The sequence below is a fragment of the Thunnus maccoyii genome, chromosome 9, assembly GCF_910596095.1.
Source record: "Thunnus maccoyii chromosome 9, fThuMac1.1, whole genome shotgun sequence".
In the NCBI taxonomy this organism is placed as follows: Eukaryota; Metazoa; Chordata; class Actinopteri; order Scombriformes; family Scombridae; genus Thunnus; species Thunnus maccoyii.
In genome coordinates this window covers 5,566,324-5,584,403 of record NC_056541.1, presented here as the reverse complement: position 1 = coordinate 5,584,403, position 18,080 = coordinate 5,566,324, and the positions used below count along the sequence as shown (strand labels likewise).

The window sequence follows — 18,080 nt, the reverse complement described above, 5'->3', positions numbered from 1 at the left end:
CTCTGCAAACAAATGCCTCTGCCAAATGCATAAAGTTTGAAATGTGATCTTTTATTCACACAGGAAATGTATAGGAGGATTAAAATGATGAATGAGTGGCACTCAGCGTTTCAACTTCCCAGAAGAAAGATTACCTGAATAAATAAGTCTGTTGGGGCAGAGGGAACATTGGGTCAAGGAAGTCAGTCTGCTCATCAAGTTACAGGTTTGAGCCCTGAAGAAAATCAAGAAAAAAAAGTTCTTCCCCTCAACAATCACTGATGACAAAACCACAACAAGACAGACATCACAATTGAGAGTTAACGTCTCCTGTATTTACATTTGTAAAGGTTTTAAGTTACTACGAAAGAGGAGCTCACAGAAAATTTCCACTCAGCAGCGTTTCGACATCCACAAAAGGTCAGACAAAAATGGAACTGTTGGATTTTTCTTTAGAGACGTTCTGTTCACTCACAAGTTCCTGCTCCTGTATGTAATAATAACGACATGACCAAAATCTGTTTGTTTTAGTGCTTAAACTAATTAAAAACATTTTTTTAAAAATGACTCTTTAAACTGACAAAAACATAAACCCAAAAGTCAAATATTGCTGTAATTCTCTGATGTGTTCAAATGAATTGGTGACACTATTTTATGTATTCATGTACTGTAATTTGCACGCCATATTTTGTTTGAATTTTACTGGTATCCTACAGAAAACTGTGAGATTTAGAAGCATATAATTCAAAATGACTCACTGTTAATATTCAAAAGGATTTGACATTTTCTATCATTGACCCAGATCAGTGAACAGAAGCTTGGATAAATCACAAATGAGGGATGACATTTGCACTTTAACTTCATTTTGACGGTTTGTTTGCACCTCATCCTGATATGTACAAATGTCTTCATGAATGAGAGGAAACATTATAGGTTGAAGTCTGAAATCACATTTAATCATTCTTCTTTGAAGTCAAAAATTATGTAAACATTAAATGTATTGTTAATAGTTTTGTATTCTTACAATTACTTTTTATTATAAGTAATTCTCCCACTTGGTTTCTGATTTTTTCTCAAAGGAGAACACAGAACGAGTGATTTACAGAACAGATATGAATGCAGGACTAGACAAAAAGAAGACTGTTTAATTTCACTTGGACTTTTTAGAGTTTTATCAGTATTTCCTCCTACGCAGACCAAAACAAACATTTATTGGAATGACCATCAAAGATATTCGCCCCTTCAAAACTGTAGAATTTTCTGTTGTCCAATCTGAAATATTTGTGAAAGTATTATGAGATACGTTCACAGCATGCATGTTAGGAGCTGTTGTGTAGTTTTATCACTGTCGTCTTCTGAATAAACTGATCTTATGTCCCTTTATGGTTCAGGTACATAAATTTCAACCGTTTGCATGAAACAATCCCAAAAATCTACAGTCAATGTGTCATTCGACCCTTGATACATACAGATTTAATGGTATAATGTTGGTGTGTGTGTGATTTCTTAACAATAACCAGAAAAAGTGCTGTAAAGACTGTCATATTTGAAGTTGTTTTCATCTTCAAATCTCTAGACAGATTACTTCAACTTTGCCCGATACACACTGGAGCCGCTGTGTTACCAATGTTCAAAACACTGTGGTTTGTTTGTAACTTGGTGTAAACCTTAACAAACCAAATCCAGAACTGAGGTTTTGCAGCCTTAGTGTGGTGCAAAGGAAACAAAAATAATAAGAAAGATCATTTTCTCATTTCCATTCCCAACAGAGTGAAGTGCGTCATCGACAAAGAACAAACACATAAATTTGGAAAAAGTAGGCTTTATTTTTAAAAGGTCACCAATCGCATAAATTTATACAACAAAGGAGCTTCCACTGCTGCCACAGTCCCTCCGTTGTTCAGAGTTAGTGAGCTACACATTCACATTTTAAACAAAGATCTGATTTCTTCAGCAATCATTGAAAACACAAACAGCACAGAAAATGTTAAAATCCTTCAAACTGCTTTATTTTTATTGCAACTAAATTAATCTATTGTATTGAATATTTTCATGCAATATACACAGGTCAAATATCAAAATAGCTGTTATATAAAATGACAAATCAGTATTATTTTTGTTGATTTAGTTTGATCCACCCCTTTCCTTGACTTGCAGCGGTCTATTCGTGCTCTGTTGTTCTTGCTGTGGCGATGCTGTGAGGTCCCAGGTCACTCTCAGTTTACACAGGCTTCACTCCAAAGCAGCGTATGCCCTGTAAACACACACATATTTAGAAACCAAAGCCAATAATCACTGATGGATGAATCACTGCTTCAAGCTAAAGCTCCCACCAAAAAATGGTTGATGACATATCGTGTACCAAGTTGAATTCTATTGCTCAACAGTACAAGACCAGAAAAGAAAGCAGTTCTGCTCTCATTTTTTTGTGGGATTGAAAGTCTAAATTTAGAGAGATTAAACATTGAAGCAGATGTTTACATTTTTTGACCATGATGTCAGTTTTTTTTTCATTGTTATTAAACCAGCCAAGATTATCTGATATTGATGTGTTGATATTTAAACATGCAGCACATAGCATCTCTCAAGAATGTTTAGAGATGTCTTTGTGGGATTCTGAGCTAGTATCATTTCACACAAGTAAATACAAAAACGAATATCTTGAAGGCATTAGAATAGTTCAGAAATTGAAGTGTCACTGCTCTCCGCTGCAGGTTGACGCATTGGCTCCTGTTCAACTTCATGACTCAAAGCCAGTGTCAGTGTTTGCGGTTTCGCAGCTCAATGGCTGAAACCCAATGAGGCTTGAAACAGACTGTGGTTTTGATTCATTTTATACAATCCCTAGAGAGTAGTGTCTGCGACTATGTCTACAAAGTGTGTACTCATGCATTTGTTTTCACATTGTTTCATTTTTCAGTGTCATAGTTAGATTTTCTTTTCTTGCTGATCAGTACATTTTGGTGCTGGTTATGACAAAAATTGCATTGTAATGCCGACAAGTTATGTTCAACATGGTGTCTAGCATTACAGGAGGCAATACGACATGAAACTTTCAGATCTCACCATGAATGTGTAAAGGAATAGCTTTGAAAATTAAATATTATTTGCTAAACAAGAAGATTGAGACCACTCTGTAAGTATAGACGTACAGCAAGGGAGCAATTAGCTTAGCATAAAGACTGAAAGCAGGAGGAAACAGCTCTGTCCAAAGTTCAAATATGTACCTACCAACACCTCTATAACTTTGTTTAAACAAATATAAAAATGTCTTGTCTGTGATTTTATAGGCAGTTTTCTGTGCTCAAAGCATTTTTATGATTTTAGGGGGAGATAAGTAGTGAGGTTTAGAGATGCTAGTAGGCATATTTTTGAACTTTGAACAGAGCCAGGTTAGCTATGGCGCCGTGCTTCCAGTCTTTACGCTAAGCTAATCACTTTCTGGCTTTAGCTTCATGTTTAACGCATAGAAATGAGAGAGATCATCTTCTATTTTATTGATAAAAACAAAAAGAAGATTTTTTTAAAGTTGGAATTTTAAGTCATAGGTGTTATTTGCTGCTTTTTGTCAGATTTTGCTATGGAGTTTAATACAACAAACTAATTTAACACTAGGCCCTTTTAGTGCAGACCAGCAGAATAGATAAACTTGTAGTTTTTTTGCTTGCAGATTTTCTTCAAGTGATCCACATGCTTCATCATCCCTTTGATCCATGGCTGGTTAGGAGACACACAGAGTTTCCTCTCATGTCTGGTCAGTAAACTACAACAACACCAAATCATCTGGGTTAGAGGGAGCAGCAGGTGTTGACATTATGATAACTTGCAGGTTAAATCAGAAAGAATTACAGTGTGTTTGTACATCATGAATCCCATCTTCTGATTACTTAACCACTTAACCTTACATCACTGCATCAATAGGGCAGCCCTGTCCCTCGACCTGACGTCTGTAGTCTGCGACAGCACGTTTTTCAACTTCCTTGTCGGAGACTTCGTAGCAGCAGTCCACTGCTACCTCCGCCAAAGTCACTGAGAGACAGAAAGAAGATCAGGTCAATTCAACTCTGCATGAAATGACTCACCTTCCAAAATCTGTCTTCTGAGTATTAAACACTCATCCACTGTAGGCTTAAAGGGTGGCTGGAAAGAGTTTGCAGTTTCCCTCCTCACAGGGAACAGATTTCAACAACTCATAGTGACACCTTTTCACACGTCCCAGCTTCGTCGCCGGCCCCCTGCCCGGCCTCCTGAAGGGTCTCGCCATCGCTGGCCTGCAGCCCAACCTCCAGAGCAGCTCCTCACGTTCAGTCGCCCTCCAGAGCGACTTCTGCCATCCGCCTTGCACCCTGGTTGCCCTCCCGAGCGACTTCACCTGCCTCCTGGTCGCCCTCCCAAGAGACTTCTGTCTTCTATCCTGCACCCCGGTCGCCCTCCAGAGTGGCTTCAGCTATTGCCCCTGCCCTCTGGCTGCCCATCAGAGACCTTTTTCTGTGCCACTGTTCAGCCCCCAAGCTGGTGGGGACTGCCTGGACCTGGGACTCCTTGCTTGGACTCTGCCTCTGTCTGGCCCAAGGGCCTTCCACCTGAACTTTTGACCTGCCCCTGTTCAGTCCCCGGGTCATTTGCCTGGGTCTCCTGGCTCCGCCCCTGTCCGGCCTTGGGCAGCCCTTCTGAGTGCCACCTCTCTGGCTACCTGCACCCTGTCTTGGCCTGTGGACTGTCTTTTTTGGCCTCCTCCTCCCACCGTCTTGCAACGGCCATCTGTCCTGTGTCTTGGTGGTGTTGTGGGACGTCTGGGATCCTGTCGTGCTTCTGTCGTGCTTCTGTTCGATGTTCCTATGTCGCTTGCGTTCTGGTTCGTTCCCATGACTTTTTGCTTTTTCATTAAAAAATATCTGCATCGGATTGTCCCTGCCTACCGTCTCTGCATTTGGGTCCACCTGCTCCACTCACCCACCCTGACAATCAGTTATCTTTTTACAATTTAAAATTGACCCTAAATGCAAACCCCCCCCCCCCCCCCCCCCCCCCAAAAAAAAAACAAATAAGACTTTCACCAGAAATCATGCATGTTCTGTTCAGGTGAAAAATATCAATCTTAAAATTTTAGAAAGAATTAGATTACAAGAAGTCTCTACATGCAATAAAGGATGTCTATCTTTCCACACTCACATTTATAACCTTGTATGAAATTGAAACCCAAACTAGATTTATGTTCGTTCTGAGAAATTCTTTCCATTTGCCGCTAGAAAAAATCTTGTCCAGTCAACATTATTAACCTTGTTAGATTATGGTGACACCCCGTATATGCATGAGTCAGACTCACTACTTTCTAGGCTTGGCAATGTCTATGATTCATAAAAAATGCAATTAAAATTTTTTTTTATGCACACAAGGTCTTTTGTTTATGAGTGTTGGGACGGGCAGTAGTGCGTTTGGTTATTAACAATAATTCATAATTATCATAGATAATTATGAATTATGAAAATAAGATATTGTTAACTTTAATCAATAATTCAGGCACCAACTGTTGGATCCAAACCAGGTAGTCTCATAAAAAGGAGTTCACCTAGAATGTTAATATCTGAGAGATATCAGCAGTATGTGCGTGTGTGCGCGCGTGTATGTGTTAGTCAGAAGAGAGGGAAGAAGGAGAGAAAGCGATCGTGAGAGGAAGAGAAGCGGTTCCTTTGTCTACAGACAGTGCGCGTACGGACGGCAGTCTGTAACGCACGTTTTTCTGGTTTCTGACCGACAAAGCAACTTACTTCCTCACTCACGATGGCACAAACACAGCAGTAGTCCCGAGCGGGACAAACACAAAACAGTCTAGCGTGGTGAACACAACTAAACAGGCAGCAAACTTAAAATACTCCTAAGAGTAAAGCAGGAAAAATGGACTCGGCGGTCTGTCAACAACACAACAAAGCGACAGCGAGCAGGGTGTGTGTGTGTGTGGGGGGGGGGGCAGTTGAAGTGGCCGACTGGAGGTGAACCACCTAAAACTGCTGTAACCCCGGAAACAGAGAGAGACACTGAGTCAGTGCAGCTGTATGTTGCGAGAACAGGCAATGTGGTTGTCTCCGGAAGTGTCGAGTGTCAGGACTTGGTAGAAACTGTGGGACAATCACGTACGAAAAATGGATGGTCTGGCGGTTGAGATGGTTCTTTGGAGTTAATGGCAATTAGTGCTTTAGGATATAGTGGTGTCATGGACCGTGCTTGGTGGGGTTCTGAGGGCCACTGCACCTAACCTAGGCACCACTGAAGGAGGGATACTGTACGTGGGTATCGACGGGCATGATGCACCTGGATGGGTACGATGGCGGAAGCGAGAAGAGAAGTGCGTGGCCTGCGATGAGCTTTAGCTGTCAAGACTTTAGTAGCCTGTGATGGGGCTTGAGACTGTCAGGACCTGCAAAGAATGCTGCATGAAGGGAGTCGAAGAAAGGGCGAAAAAAGGGGGGGATTGGTTGGGTGTGGGGGCTGAGTGCGAACTGTGGGATAACCGTTTACGGGAAAACTGATGGTCTGGATGGCTCTTTGGAGTTAACCGAATGGAGTGGGTCGGAAGAAGGAAGCTCCGTGGCCCGCTGATGTCATGAACTAGTGGTGAGGGAATAGAAGCTGACTGGAGCGCTGAATTGATGATGAATGGTTGTATTGAAGATGATTCGTTGTGTTGAAGCATTTTATATAGTCGGTTGACGGCAATGAAAGAGTGAGGGCGCACCCTCCATGATGCCTTGAGATTCAGATGAAGGTAGAATGGATGAAAAGAAAACGGACGGATTTGAGTGAGCCATGTCGGCTGTGGCTAGAAATATGGGAGTATGGAAGCCGAGGTGATATAGGAGGAAAAGATAGAAAATCTGGAGGGAGGCACGGGGGATGAAGGGGTGAGGGTTGGAGGGATGAAGGGTGGGGAACTCAATTCAATTCTATAATATAGCACCGAATGACGACGAGGTCGTCACGTGGCACTTTAACGTAAAGCAGGTCTAGACCATTCTCTTTAATTAACGGAGACCCCCCGTGAGCAAGCACTTGGCCGCCGGCGGTGAGGAAAAACTCCCCTTTAACGGGAAGAAACCTCAAGCAGAACCTGGTGGGCGGCCATCTGCTTTGACCAGTTGGGTTAGAAAAAAAACGAACAAACAAAAAAAAAACAAGGAGGAGGGATGGATGAAAAATGAAAGGGTGAGGGTAAAAGTAGGGTGGAAAAGGAGGAAGGATAGACTTAGAGGGATGATTTTTCTGTCTTCTTTGGAAGAAATCCATTATTGAAATCCTTATTGAAATGTTTCAACAGCTTAAGGGCAGACAGGAAGGGAAAGGTCAGTCTGTGTGAAGTTGTGGTGGGCGGGCAGAGGAGGATGGGCTCCTGGTTATTGGCCAAAACAAGTAAAATGATGCTCCAAAGGAGAAAGTCCTCCATAACAAATCAACAACCAGAATACAAATATTGACATTGTGTTGGTCCAATGACAGTTTCCAAAGTTCATCTTCAATTCTCTACCACTGTATGCAGTTAAGCAGTAGTCCAAATGTCCTTTTACCAGATTTAGCGGTTACATTTCCCTTCTTTTATTGAGCAGTAGATAGCTGCTTGTGTTAGCCAACACAACAGCTGCAACAGCTGGCTTGTTGTAGCAGCCCCGAAGGAATATTAAGGATTGTTGTTAAGTTAACAGGAGAATGGATCTGGACTGGGGGCGGATACATAAATAAACAGTGTCTACTGCATTTTGCTATCCGTCATGGTCACGGTTCAAGTTTCTCTCCTCTGTTTCATTGCGGGTGGGGCTGAGCGCTCTGTGTGTGTGAGTGTTTGTCCTCTGAACGGAGCAGAGGGGAGACAGTGAACCACGTGCAGTACTCGAGTTGACAACAACTGGTTAGGTTACCGTAAGTGCAATAAAAGCTTTGCAAGTAAAAAGCCAATAAGAGTAATTTATGTATGATTTTCCATAATTTTCATTTAAATAACTTAAAATCATCCTCATATTTCCCCCCCAAAGAATCAAAGATTAGAAAAAAGTCCAAAAAAGGAATAAAAATATGTGCATCAGAACTTTGTTTCTTCTTTTTTGCTTTCTAATTAGTCATGTCAGGACCCTGCAGATTTATCTTTTGATCCTCTGGAGGGGCCAGAACAACTAGCTTGACCTCAAGCAGATACAACTAAAGCTAAAATGCTGCTGATAAATTGATGCATCTGTATTAACAATCTAATAATAACACATGTAATAATAGGGGAAACCAGGGACAGTTGTAACACCTTGAATTCCTCCAATCAGAAACAAGCTACAATGATTAAACTCACTCTGCACATGTACAGTTAGATTGTCCTCTTGCTTACAAAAAAGGAGCCACATTTGAAACTCCAAGCAAAAGTGTTTTTTTGAGGTACAAATTTTACCTTTCTATCAGATGTATTTTTTTTTTTTGGATACTGTCCTGAGATCAAATTTCTCAGAATCCAAACAAGTATTATTACTTACTGTTTTGTAAGCTAAAAGTAGAAATGGCTAACATGTGTCAAACTAGCGGTCAAGCTAGTTCACATGAGGTGAAAACATGGCTGGTGATACTGGGACGGTTGTAACGCCTTGTTACAACCATCCCTGAACCGAGTTTCATTTGTATTTTAAAAACCTAATTGCCCACATAAACTAGCAAACTAGCTAGCTAAATAGATAGAAAGCAAATCAAATGTAAAATGTCATAAAGTTACATGCTAAGTTGATGATAATCAGTTGCTAATAGTCAGTGGAAACACGTGCTTGCTTACAGCATGCTTACTATCAGAAAGAGGAAGACACACAGGGGACTCACACTTCCCTTTGCTGCAGAGGGCTTCAGATAGCATAAAACAGGGCAAATCAGTCAGGACAGTGGCCAAATCATACTGCATTTGCCATGTGACCCTGTACTGAATGTTGTCCTCAAACTAATCCATTTTGATTTCATGTTTAAACTTTTTTGAGGATGTGTGGTCTACCTGTTAAATAATTTTCTTGCATTATAATTTGATGGCTTCCCCTCTTTTTTGTCATGTAGTGTGAAAAAAGGTATTAATTATTTTAAAAATTAATAAAATATTAAATTTATTATTATTATCAACGATAATAGTTATTATTATTAATTAAATAATAAAAAAATAATAGTCACAATAACATGAATGTTAAATAAATAATCTTTTTCATTTTGAGTATTTGATTGATTTATTATGTATATTTTTGACATGTTACAACCGTCCCTGGGACACTGGGACAGTTGTAACAGTGGAGTGACTGTATTTAAATTAATTTTGCAACCTGAACATATTTTATAAAACCAGTTAAATAAAGTGTTTCAGTAGTTGACACATTGCAGTTTATAATATAACAAATGGACTGCTCCAGTTCCAATAGTTTTTGATTTATTGGGAAAATTGCAAAAAGTGTTACAACTGTCCCTGGTCTCCCGTAATATATCAGTCATAGGAGACATTTTCCTGCAGAATGAATACTTTTACTTTTGATTCTTCGAGTACATTTTGCTGATGATTTTAGTTTTACTGAAGTATTTACTTATTTACTGAACTATTTTTAGACATTTGTATTGAATTTATACGGAAATTGTTGGTTAAGAGTCTTGCTCAATGGCAGCTCATTCTTACTCAGGATGTAGTAACGTTGTGTGTGTGCAAGATACACACACATAACAAGTGCACACACATAGTACTGAGTCATCATTGATGCAGCAAAAGTTGTAACATTAGTATTTCTCACTTGACAGGGAATTCCAGCAGTTAACTTCACGTGGTATAAAGAGCAGAGGAGAGGGAAATAACAGCAGCACACCCTGCAAGACGAAGGCTATAACAGACTCTACACTCTAACTGCAAAGATAGAAAGTTGCATTTTCAAGTCAAGTGAAAGTAAACAAATGTGTATCTAAATGTCAAACACCACTTTCTAAACTGTTGCTTCCTCATGGAGCCGTGCCAAGGGGATTTACTCAGATTAGTGTAGTCTGGCAGTGATACATCTCGTGGCTTACTGCTTCAGAGAAATGGGAGAAAACAAAAAGCATCTCTGTTAAGGTTCGGCTATGAACCTGGAAGGATGCCTGAGAAAACTCACCTGCGCAGTAGCAGGTGACCAAGAGGATGCAGAAGAAGAGCTTGGCGTTACCCCACGGAGCCATGTCTGGTCACTGAGCTGGCAAGGTCGTCTCGTGTGGCTTCTTAGCTGATAAAAAGCCTGTTCTTCCTTTCAGCACCTGCAGGGCAAAGAAAATGAGGAGACTGCCTCTGTCTAGCAGGCTTTAAATGTCCATTTAGTTTCACTTTTCATCTTATTTTTGGTCCCTCCTCTTTCTCCTCTGATCCAACTGGTCACACATACATTACCCCCTCTCAAATCTAAATAAAATTTAAAAAAAAAACCCCTTGTTGTAGATCCCTTATCAACTAAATTTCATTTCCCAGTACTTGTGGGATGTCTTCCAAGGTAACAGGAACAGTTCTGTCACACTTTGAGTCAGGCAGACTTCTCTAATCACTGAACAAACACCAACCATAGCAGGCAGTGATTTAACCCTCAGATTACCATCAACATTTTCACTTCAGTAGAAGCAGGGAAATGGAAATATAATCCTCATTATGGCATATTGATCCCATTCTTGCACAATCATTAAACTTTTTATCATTGAAAAGCCAAAAAACAGACAGAATGATCATGTTCTTATTTTCCCCATGGGAGCATTTGGAATATTTTTGGCTTATGCTATAGCATTTAAAGAAAAAACTGTGTCCTCTTGTCACTGTGGGATGGAAGCATTTAAAGGTTAAATCTTGTCTTGAGACCATACACTTATAAGGAAAGTATTTTACCAAGGTAATAAATCAAGCGACAAGTAGGGTCATTTTCTCATTCAACTTCCATGCATTGGCTTCTCAACCCCCGGGTTCCTAGACTCTCTGACCTTATCACAGCCAACTCCATTCGGCCCACATCATCCCCATGCTATCAACCCCATTCATCCCTCTCCTGGACCCCAATCATACCACCGTACACGACCCTGACCGACATCCATCTCCTCCTCATCCCCCGGCAATCAACCCCTTTCATCCCTCTCCTCAACCCCCAAACATCTTACCATACACGATCCTCATCCAATCCTTCTTGAACCCTTTTGCCAATCCAAATAAAACTACTTTTATACAGTACAAATGGCATGGTCTTTGTTAGTGAAATGACATTTAAAAAGAACAGCGACACCACTAGAACATACGGGAACTTTCTCATGCTGAATTTATAGGTTAAAGCAGATTAGATGTAAAGTTACACTCAGTGAATGAAGAGTGTGTTTAGACTCCTGATGCAATTCTGGGCCTTTGTGTTTAGTCTTGCACCCCAGGGAGTTTCTGTTGATCAGGCATTCTGCCATCTTGTTGTTGTGGGCATCCATGTGGGTGAGGTTGGTGATGTAATCCCCCAGGGTCTTGATGACCACCATCTGCTCGTTCAGATGTGTGCAGTGAAGAGACATGGCTGTGCAGAGTGGGTGAAACTATTCCCGCAGTGAGCTTAACGATGCTTTCTCAGCTGCTGTTAATAGCAGCAGTAAAGAGTGGCCACAGTACAGTTACTGTTGGCATATCCACCGCATCATACTGTAGAAACATCCACAGCTGCAGTTGTGGTCCTAGCAATAACCACTGTGGTCACAGCCAGTGGATGTGAGACCTACTGTTGAAGTTTGGCCTTTTCAAAAGGAGTAATAAGGAATAACTGTATAATGAAAAGAGCCAGATCCTCTTTCCTTTTTGTAGTATCTGCAGAGTATGACCCTTATCTGGCATTATATAACTCTCTCAAGGACAGTCCAACTGTTCCCATGGATCATGGAGAATGCAAAAAGTAGTTTTTAACTCACACTGATCACACTGGCACTGTACTTGAGCCCAGTTCTCAAGAAAATGTACTTTTCTTTTTTCTCCTTAGTTGCAAAGATCCTTATCAACATTACCGTACTTTTGATGCTGATTATATTTTTTCTGTTGGATATTCCCTTAAAAAAAATGGTGAGACAAAACTGAGTGTAGCAACACTGTCAAGGGCTCTTCTGAAATCCAAAGGGAATTACCAGAGTTCCTAACACAAAACAAACAATACGGGAACAGTTCCTGGAATAAGCAACACTTGTCTTGCAAATGTCTTCTGGTCAACACTCCAAAATGCAGCTAAGCTTTTATCTTGATACTGAACATTTAGCCACACAATGGGTTTTGAGGAGGTCAGACACATCAACAACAAGAAATGGTGTTTATACACTACTAATTTGCAACACCAAGTACGTTTAGAGAGAAATGTCACCTGAAATCTGTCTTCTACCAACATAACAAGGAAATGTTTCTAATGAACACATCAGCGAAGTTCCTTAAAACTTTCAAAGACACAATATTTATTTTTTAATCTTATGTTATCCACTCTTGCACAACAATATCCACTAGCAAGTAAAGCACGATATTGTATATTTACACAATCACTGCATGTGGTTACGTTTAGAGGAAGATTGTGGTCTTGGAAAACACCGAAAAAGCAAATAGAAACATAAAAAAGGATGTGTTGACTTTATCAACATTCAACCAATTTTGGAGATCAGAGAGGACAGCAGGTTAAGAACTTAATTGTATAGTGCAACTTGTTCAATGTGCATATAACAATAAAACTTTGACTTTTGAATCTTGAATGATTTTTTTTCCAAAGTGCTTTACGGAGTACATACATTTTTATATCTATACAAATGCTCCCAGTAGGAATAGAAACTTGACAAGGAGAGCAAGTATAATCAACTTTCTTGTACTTGCAGTGTGTAGGATTCAGTGACATCTAGTGGTGAGGTTGCAGATTGCAATTGTTACGACCCCCTAAACACAGCTCGTTCTAAATAAGGCCCAACATAATTAAAGAGTAAGGAGGATTGAAAATAACCACATCGATTTATTATCAAAACTAAGATCTACTAACAAAAGCTGATGAGCCAGCCAAAAAGAACAAAAAGAAGGGAAGACACCCAAAACCAACCAACGAAGAGTCGTGGGATCTCGCTCTCCCCTCTGACCTAAATCCACATGAAAACTAAACCTAACATAAAAAAGATCTGTGAAAACAGGACTATGGACCCAGCAACACAAACCAAAGACTAACAAAGTACAAACACAAACAAGCAACTGCTGCCAAGGCTGGGAAGTGGAGAAGAAGCCACATTCATGCTACCTTTATGGGTCCTCCCTCAATCACACCAGATCGGGACCACCTGGGAGAAAGCACAATACATGATAAGCAGAATGTCACATGTTATACATATCCTATCCAGTGGGGGGGGGGGGTATGTAACACAACCAACTGAATAACCCCCCACCCCAGTCTACCCTTCGAAACTACGCGAAAAACACAAAAGGCCCTCTCTAGAGCCAGTGTTTGGTTTGTCCGTTCTGGGCTACTGTAGAAACATGGCAGTGCAACATGGCGGGCTCCATGGAAGAGGACCTGCACCCTGTGTAGATATAAAGGCTCAGTCTAAGGTAACAAAAACACGACGATTTGTTATTTTCAGGTGATTATACACTAATTAAAACATACTTATGAATATTATATTCCATTTCCGCCAAGTCCGTTCCTCCACTAGATGCCACTAAAGTCTGCACACTGCACCTTTAATTTCATGCTAGGATAAACTTATTTCTGCAAAAGAGATTTTTTTTCAGCATCATTTTGCTGCTACCATGAGAACAAGATTTAAGATACTTTATTTTTCATGCTATAACAATTATTTTTATATAACTTCCATCTTATTTCATTATGTCAAAAAACTTTTCTCATTTTTACAAGATAAAGTGGTTTAAGAAACTTTCATGTTACAACAGTAATTTAAAAAAGTTAAAGATAAGACACTGCACCCTTTGCAGAGAACTTGACTTGTTAACACAATTTTTCTTAAATTCTTGATGTTATACGAGACCTTACTATGATCACATATACTATTGTAAGTCTTTCGTACCGTCTGGGTACCTCTTGTACTTTTCATTTGAACTTTTGTTTGACCAGACATAAATCAAATCAAAACTCAAAGTAAGAACAAATACTTGCATTATTACACAGCTGAATGTACTTCCTTAATTTTATAGTCGTGTGTGAAAAATGAGCAACACCTCTCTGGAAAAACACTCATTCCAAAGAAACTTACACAACCACATAATGCATAAGGTGTCTGTGAAAAGCCGCTTTCTCTTCCTTAATTAATGGGGGAACTTTGCTCCATTCAGGCTGAGCTGTTGTCTGTTTATGTTGACATCAAAGTGGACTGATGTAAAAAAAAAAAAAAAAAATCAGATGAATAATTTAACACTGTTATTGCATATGTTTAATTGTGAGCTCAGTGACACAATCTTAAGTGGCAGTGGAGCATTTTTTAAGTTTCATTTTCTTGTAAATCGCTGGTTGGATGTTTTCCTTATCCGTCTGCTGTATTTACTCTCTTGGACTTTCCCTGCTGAAGCAATTACAGGAAAACAAAGAAGTAGATGAACTTGAATTTTTGCTTGCAGAGAAGCCAATCTGGCAGGAAATCAGATTGCACTCTTTGTCTGCAGCCAGTGGTGCAAGAGTTAAAGAAAATAGCATTTCATTGTATATCTGACGGGATAGGACATGCTTTACCTTCCCTGAGGTGCCTTTGAAGACTGTGTTTAACAGATTTTTTTATTTGCACAACTGTGCTAACATTATAGTGATAATCAAGGTTCATAAAGTTGAATGGTTAAACAACTTATATCAATATATTTTTGATTTGTTTTCCTTACACTTTTAAAATGAACTTAGATTAATTCAAACCTGCAAAAATGTACTTTTTGGCCACGTGGAGGAGCACGACAAGCTATAAACATATTATCACATTCCAAAGTTGATATGGGGAACATGTTAGAAAACAGTTAAGATAAGATAAGATAATATAAGTTAAAATAACAGTTTATTGATCCCCTTAGGGGGAATTTCATGATGTCTCAGCAGTAAAGATAGACAGCAAGACAGCAAGATAAAAGTAACCATAATGCCATCAACAACAAGATAAAATGCATGGCAATATAGTAATAAAAACTGTACAACACAGTAAGCGATGTACTCGCTTCAAAGTGACCGGGGGAGGGGTGGGGGTGGTGGGATGGGTGGGTGAGGGGAGGGTAAAGTCCATGTAAGGGGCAGGGGGAGGGCGAGGTGGGGTAGTTTCAGGTACTGTTGTACAGTTTGATGGCTGTTGGCACAAAGGAACGCCTGAACCACTTCATTTTGCACCTGGGGAGAGTGAGCCTCTGGCTGAAGGTGCTCCCCCTCTGCCACAGCTCCTCATAGAGGGGATGAGAGTCGCTCGTTTACACATCCAACAGACACAAAGCATTCATTTGGAGTTGTACTTCTGCCCACCTGATTAATTTAAATCCGATATTCACTCTCTTTTAGCTCTGTTTTGTTCTCCACCAACTCCTGAGGGAAATATCTGGCTCTTTATCTACTAAATGCTCCGCTAGGTTCACCCGCTAGTCGCTAACTGATTCTGTTTTGGTTCTCTCTTGGCCATTTGATGCTGAGCAGGTAGTGTACAGTCATTTGCTGTGTCTGAAAACAAGGTTGATGAGAGCACTGAAAGTGAAAAAAAAAAAAAAAGCAAAGCCGCAGGGTGGAAAACCTAAACACTGAGCTGAAAGAGTGACTCCTTTCACATCACATATAGTCATTTGACCCATTGTGTTAATATAAAATTATTTATTGGAGCAGATTTAATATTTACTTATCAAAAATCAAATTAGGACCCCAAAGCTGTGGTTCAGATGTTTGGATTAGATGTATGACAGGTGCAACATTTGCTGAAAAATGTGTTCTGCATTGTAGTTTCTCTTCCAGATCCATAGGTGTGAAGTATTTGTACTTCACTCGAGTACTATTTTTTTGATGTTACTTTATGTTTTATACTCCACTACATTTCAGATGGAAACATTGTACTTTTTACTTTACTACATTTTTTAAAAGCTATAAAATGTACCTATAAAACATATGATCAGCTATAGATATCAGCTATAAAGTAGTTCACACTTTCACTTTTGATTCTTTTCGTTCGTTTTGATGTGGCGTCATAATTGAAGCTAAATATTCTGGGAATTATGTTTCATTTTTGACTGGTCTCTGGTGACATTACACAGTCCTATGTGCGCTGTGGGAATACCCATCGGACGGACATCAAGAGACAATTTTATTATTATGAGCCTTGGTCTCTGGCCTGGAGGACAGTGTGTGGCCGAGATATTTCCTGTTAAGGGTCAAATAAAGTCGGAAAGATTTCCTGTTCTCAAACTCTGTGAGGTCCCAGGTTCCAAGAACAGTTTGTTCTTATAAATGCTAGAAACTGTTTGCAGCAGTTACTCATCACAAACAACGATAAAAGTTTTTTTTACCCCCAAATCAGGCTTGTGTTCAACATCTTGCATCACTTAAAGAAAAAAATGTTTCACAATTGAAATGGGAACTTATACCCTTATGTATTGTCTTAAGATTATACTGCATTATTATAGTCAAATGCACATTGTAAGACTATTTCTTCTATGCTTCCTGTGTGAAAATGTTCCCAATAGGAACCATCAAAGGTGAGCTGTGGGGCTCGGTCAGTGTAACTTTACTGCTCATTAGACAGAAGCAGAAAGGGGACAGTCCAGGGAAGGAGAGCAGATAAGGATTTGGCCGTCAACTTTCAATTCTCAGCAGGCATAGAAAGAAACAACCTTGAGATAAGGTCCAATAATTAAAGATTACTGTTAGGGTGACGAATATGGGATGATTGTGATGCATGCAGCTGTATGTACTAATTCTGAAACTGAATTTCATATAGTATTTATTCAGCTTAGCAAACTAGGAGATGTGAACTCTGTTTATTGCAATAAAACTCTGAAAGACAAAACTTGCTCTCGGTGAATTCATCTTTACATTTCCAATGACAATAATTCAGATGTATTTTGATTACTGTTTGACCAAAAAAGAGCTTTTGATTGAGACAAGGTTTAGCAGAATTACAGTCAATCCATCCTAGAAAAGTATTTCCAGTGTATGGCTTCTGTTTTTCTTGATTCCAAATTGGGGAAAGAATCACTAAGGGTCCTCTTAATCATACGAAAATATGTGTTTTGAAAAACCACTCTACAATATCTGACTGAGACATCTGAGTATAAATGAGTCCAAACTTGACATACAATAAATTAACAAAATTTTCTGGACATGAAAAATTTTACTGTGTGATCACAAAGTCTTCCTTGAGAACCCTGACTTGGAGCTGCCCTGTAGCTCACAGCTGACAACTGTTACTGTGCTGGACAATTCCCAAGAGGGAAAATATGACGGGGTTTGAAAGAGCTCAGTGCACTGCAGCATTGGAAAACACATGCATGTAGACAAAACACTGCTACATTACATAAACACTGATGAAACATGTGCCTACATTTAGAAAACAGAGTCTGCAGAGTGTAAAAGAGTCTTGACCTAAATGCTGATGAAAAACAAGAATAATGTTCACCATCTAAGTTTAGTGTTAGCACGTACTTATTAGCCCTAAACACAAAGAACAGCTGAGGCTGATGGAATAGTCATAAACCAACAGTATTGGCAATTATTTAATTTTGACCTGATGATATTATGAAAAGTTAAGTAGTCACCAAAGTGATTACAATTTATCCTGAGGGGAACATGAGTATGTGAGCCAAAGTTATTAGGATATATCATCTGGTAACCATGAATAATTGTACAAAATGTTGTGCCAATCCATTCAGTACATGTTGAGATATTTCACTAGATGAAGTGAAAACACTGACCTGCACCAAAATCACTAAGATTCATCCTTTTGGGGGCCATGAATGTCATGCATTTGTTTAAAAGGCCATAAATCCCAAAACATATTTCCATTTTAAAAATATAGCTTGAAAAAAAATAATGATGCATGTTTTATCGTTTCATACATAACAGAGAAACTCCAGTGAAAACCTGTACAGAGGATGCACTCGTGATGTG

The 18,080-nt window shown here is 39.5% G+C and overlaps 1 protein-coding gene across 1 annotated transcript; it reads right to left on the bottom strand.

Annotated features, from left to right (window-relative positions):
• Positions 1-1,785: 1,785 nt before the first annotated feature.
• On the bottom strand, positions 1,786-10,330 carry LOC121903253 (eotaxin-like). Its single transcript, XM_042420101.1, has 4 exons — positions 10,110-10,330; positions 3,885-4,008; positions 3,628-3,742; positions 1,786-2,233 (listed from the first exon to the last, which is right to left on the bottom strand). The coding sequence occupies exons 1-4, from the start codon at positions 10,171-10,173 to the stop codon at positions 2,201-2,203; spliced, it is 336 nt and encodes a 111-aa protein (XP_042276035.1). The 5' UTR covers positions 10,174-10,330; the 3' UTR covers positions 1,786-2,200.
• Between the last annotated feature and the right edge of the window lie 7,750 nt (positions 10,331-18,080).

Bases quoted from the DNA above. Each gene is read 5' to 3' on its own strand.
- LOC121903253 (XM_042420101.1), bottom strand. From the start codon at position 10,173: ATGGCTCCGTGGGGTAACGCCAAGCTCTTCTTCTGCATCCTCTTGGTC. The intron at 4,009-10,109 runs GTGAGTTTTCTC...TCTGTCTCTCAG, and splicing joins GGTCACCTGCTACTGCGCAG to TGACTTTGGCGGAGGTAGCA. The intron at 3,743-3,884 runs GTAAGGTTAAGT...GTGTTGTTGTAG, and splicing joins TGCCCTATTGATGCAGTGAT to TTTACTGACCAGACATGAGA.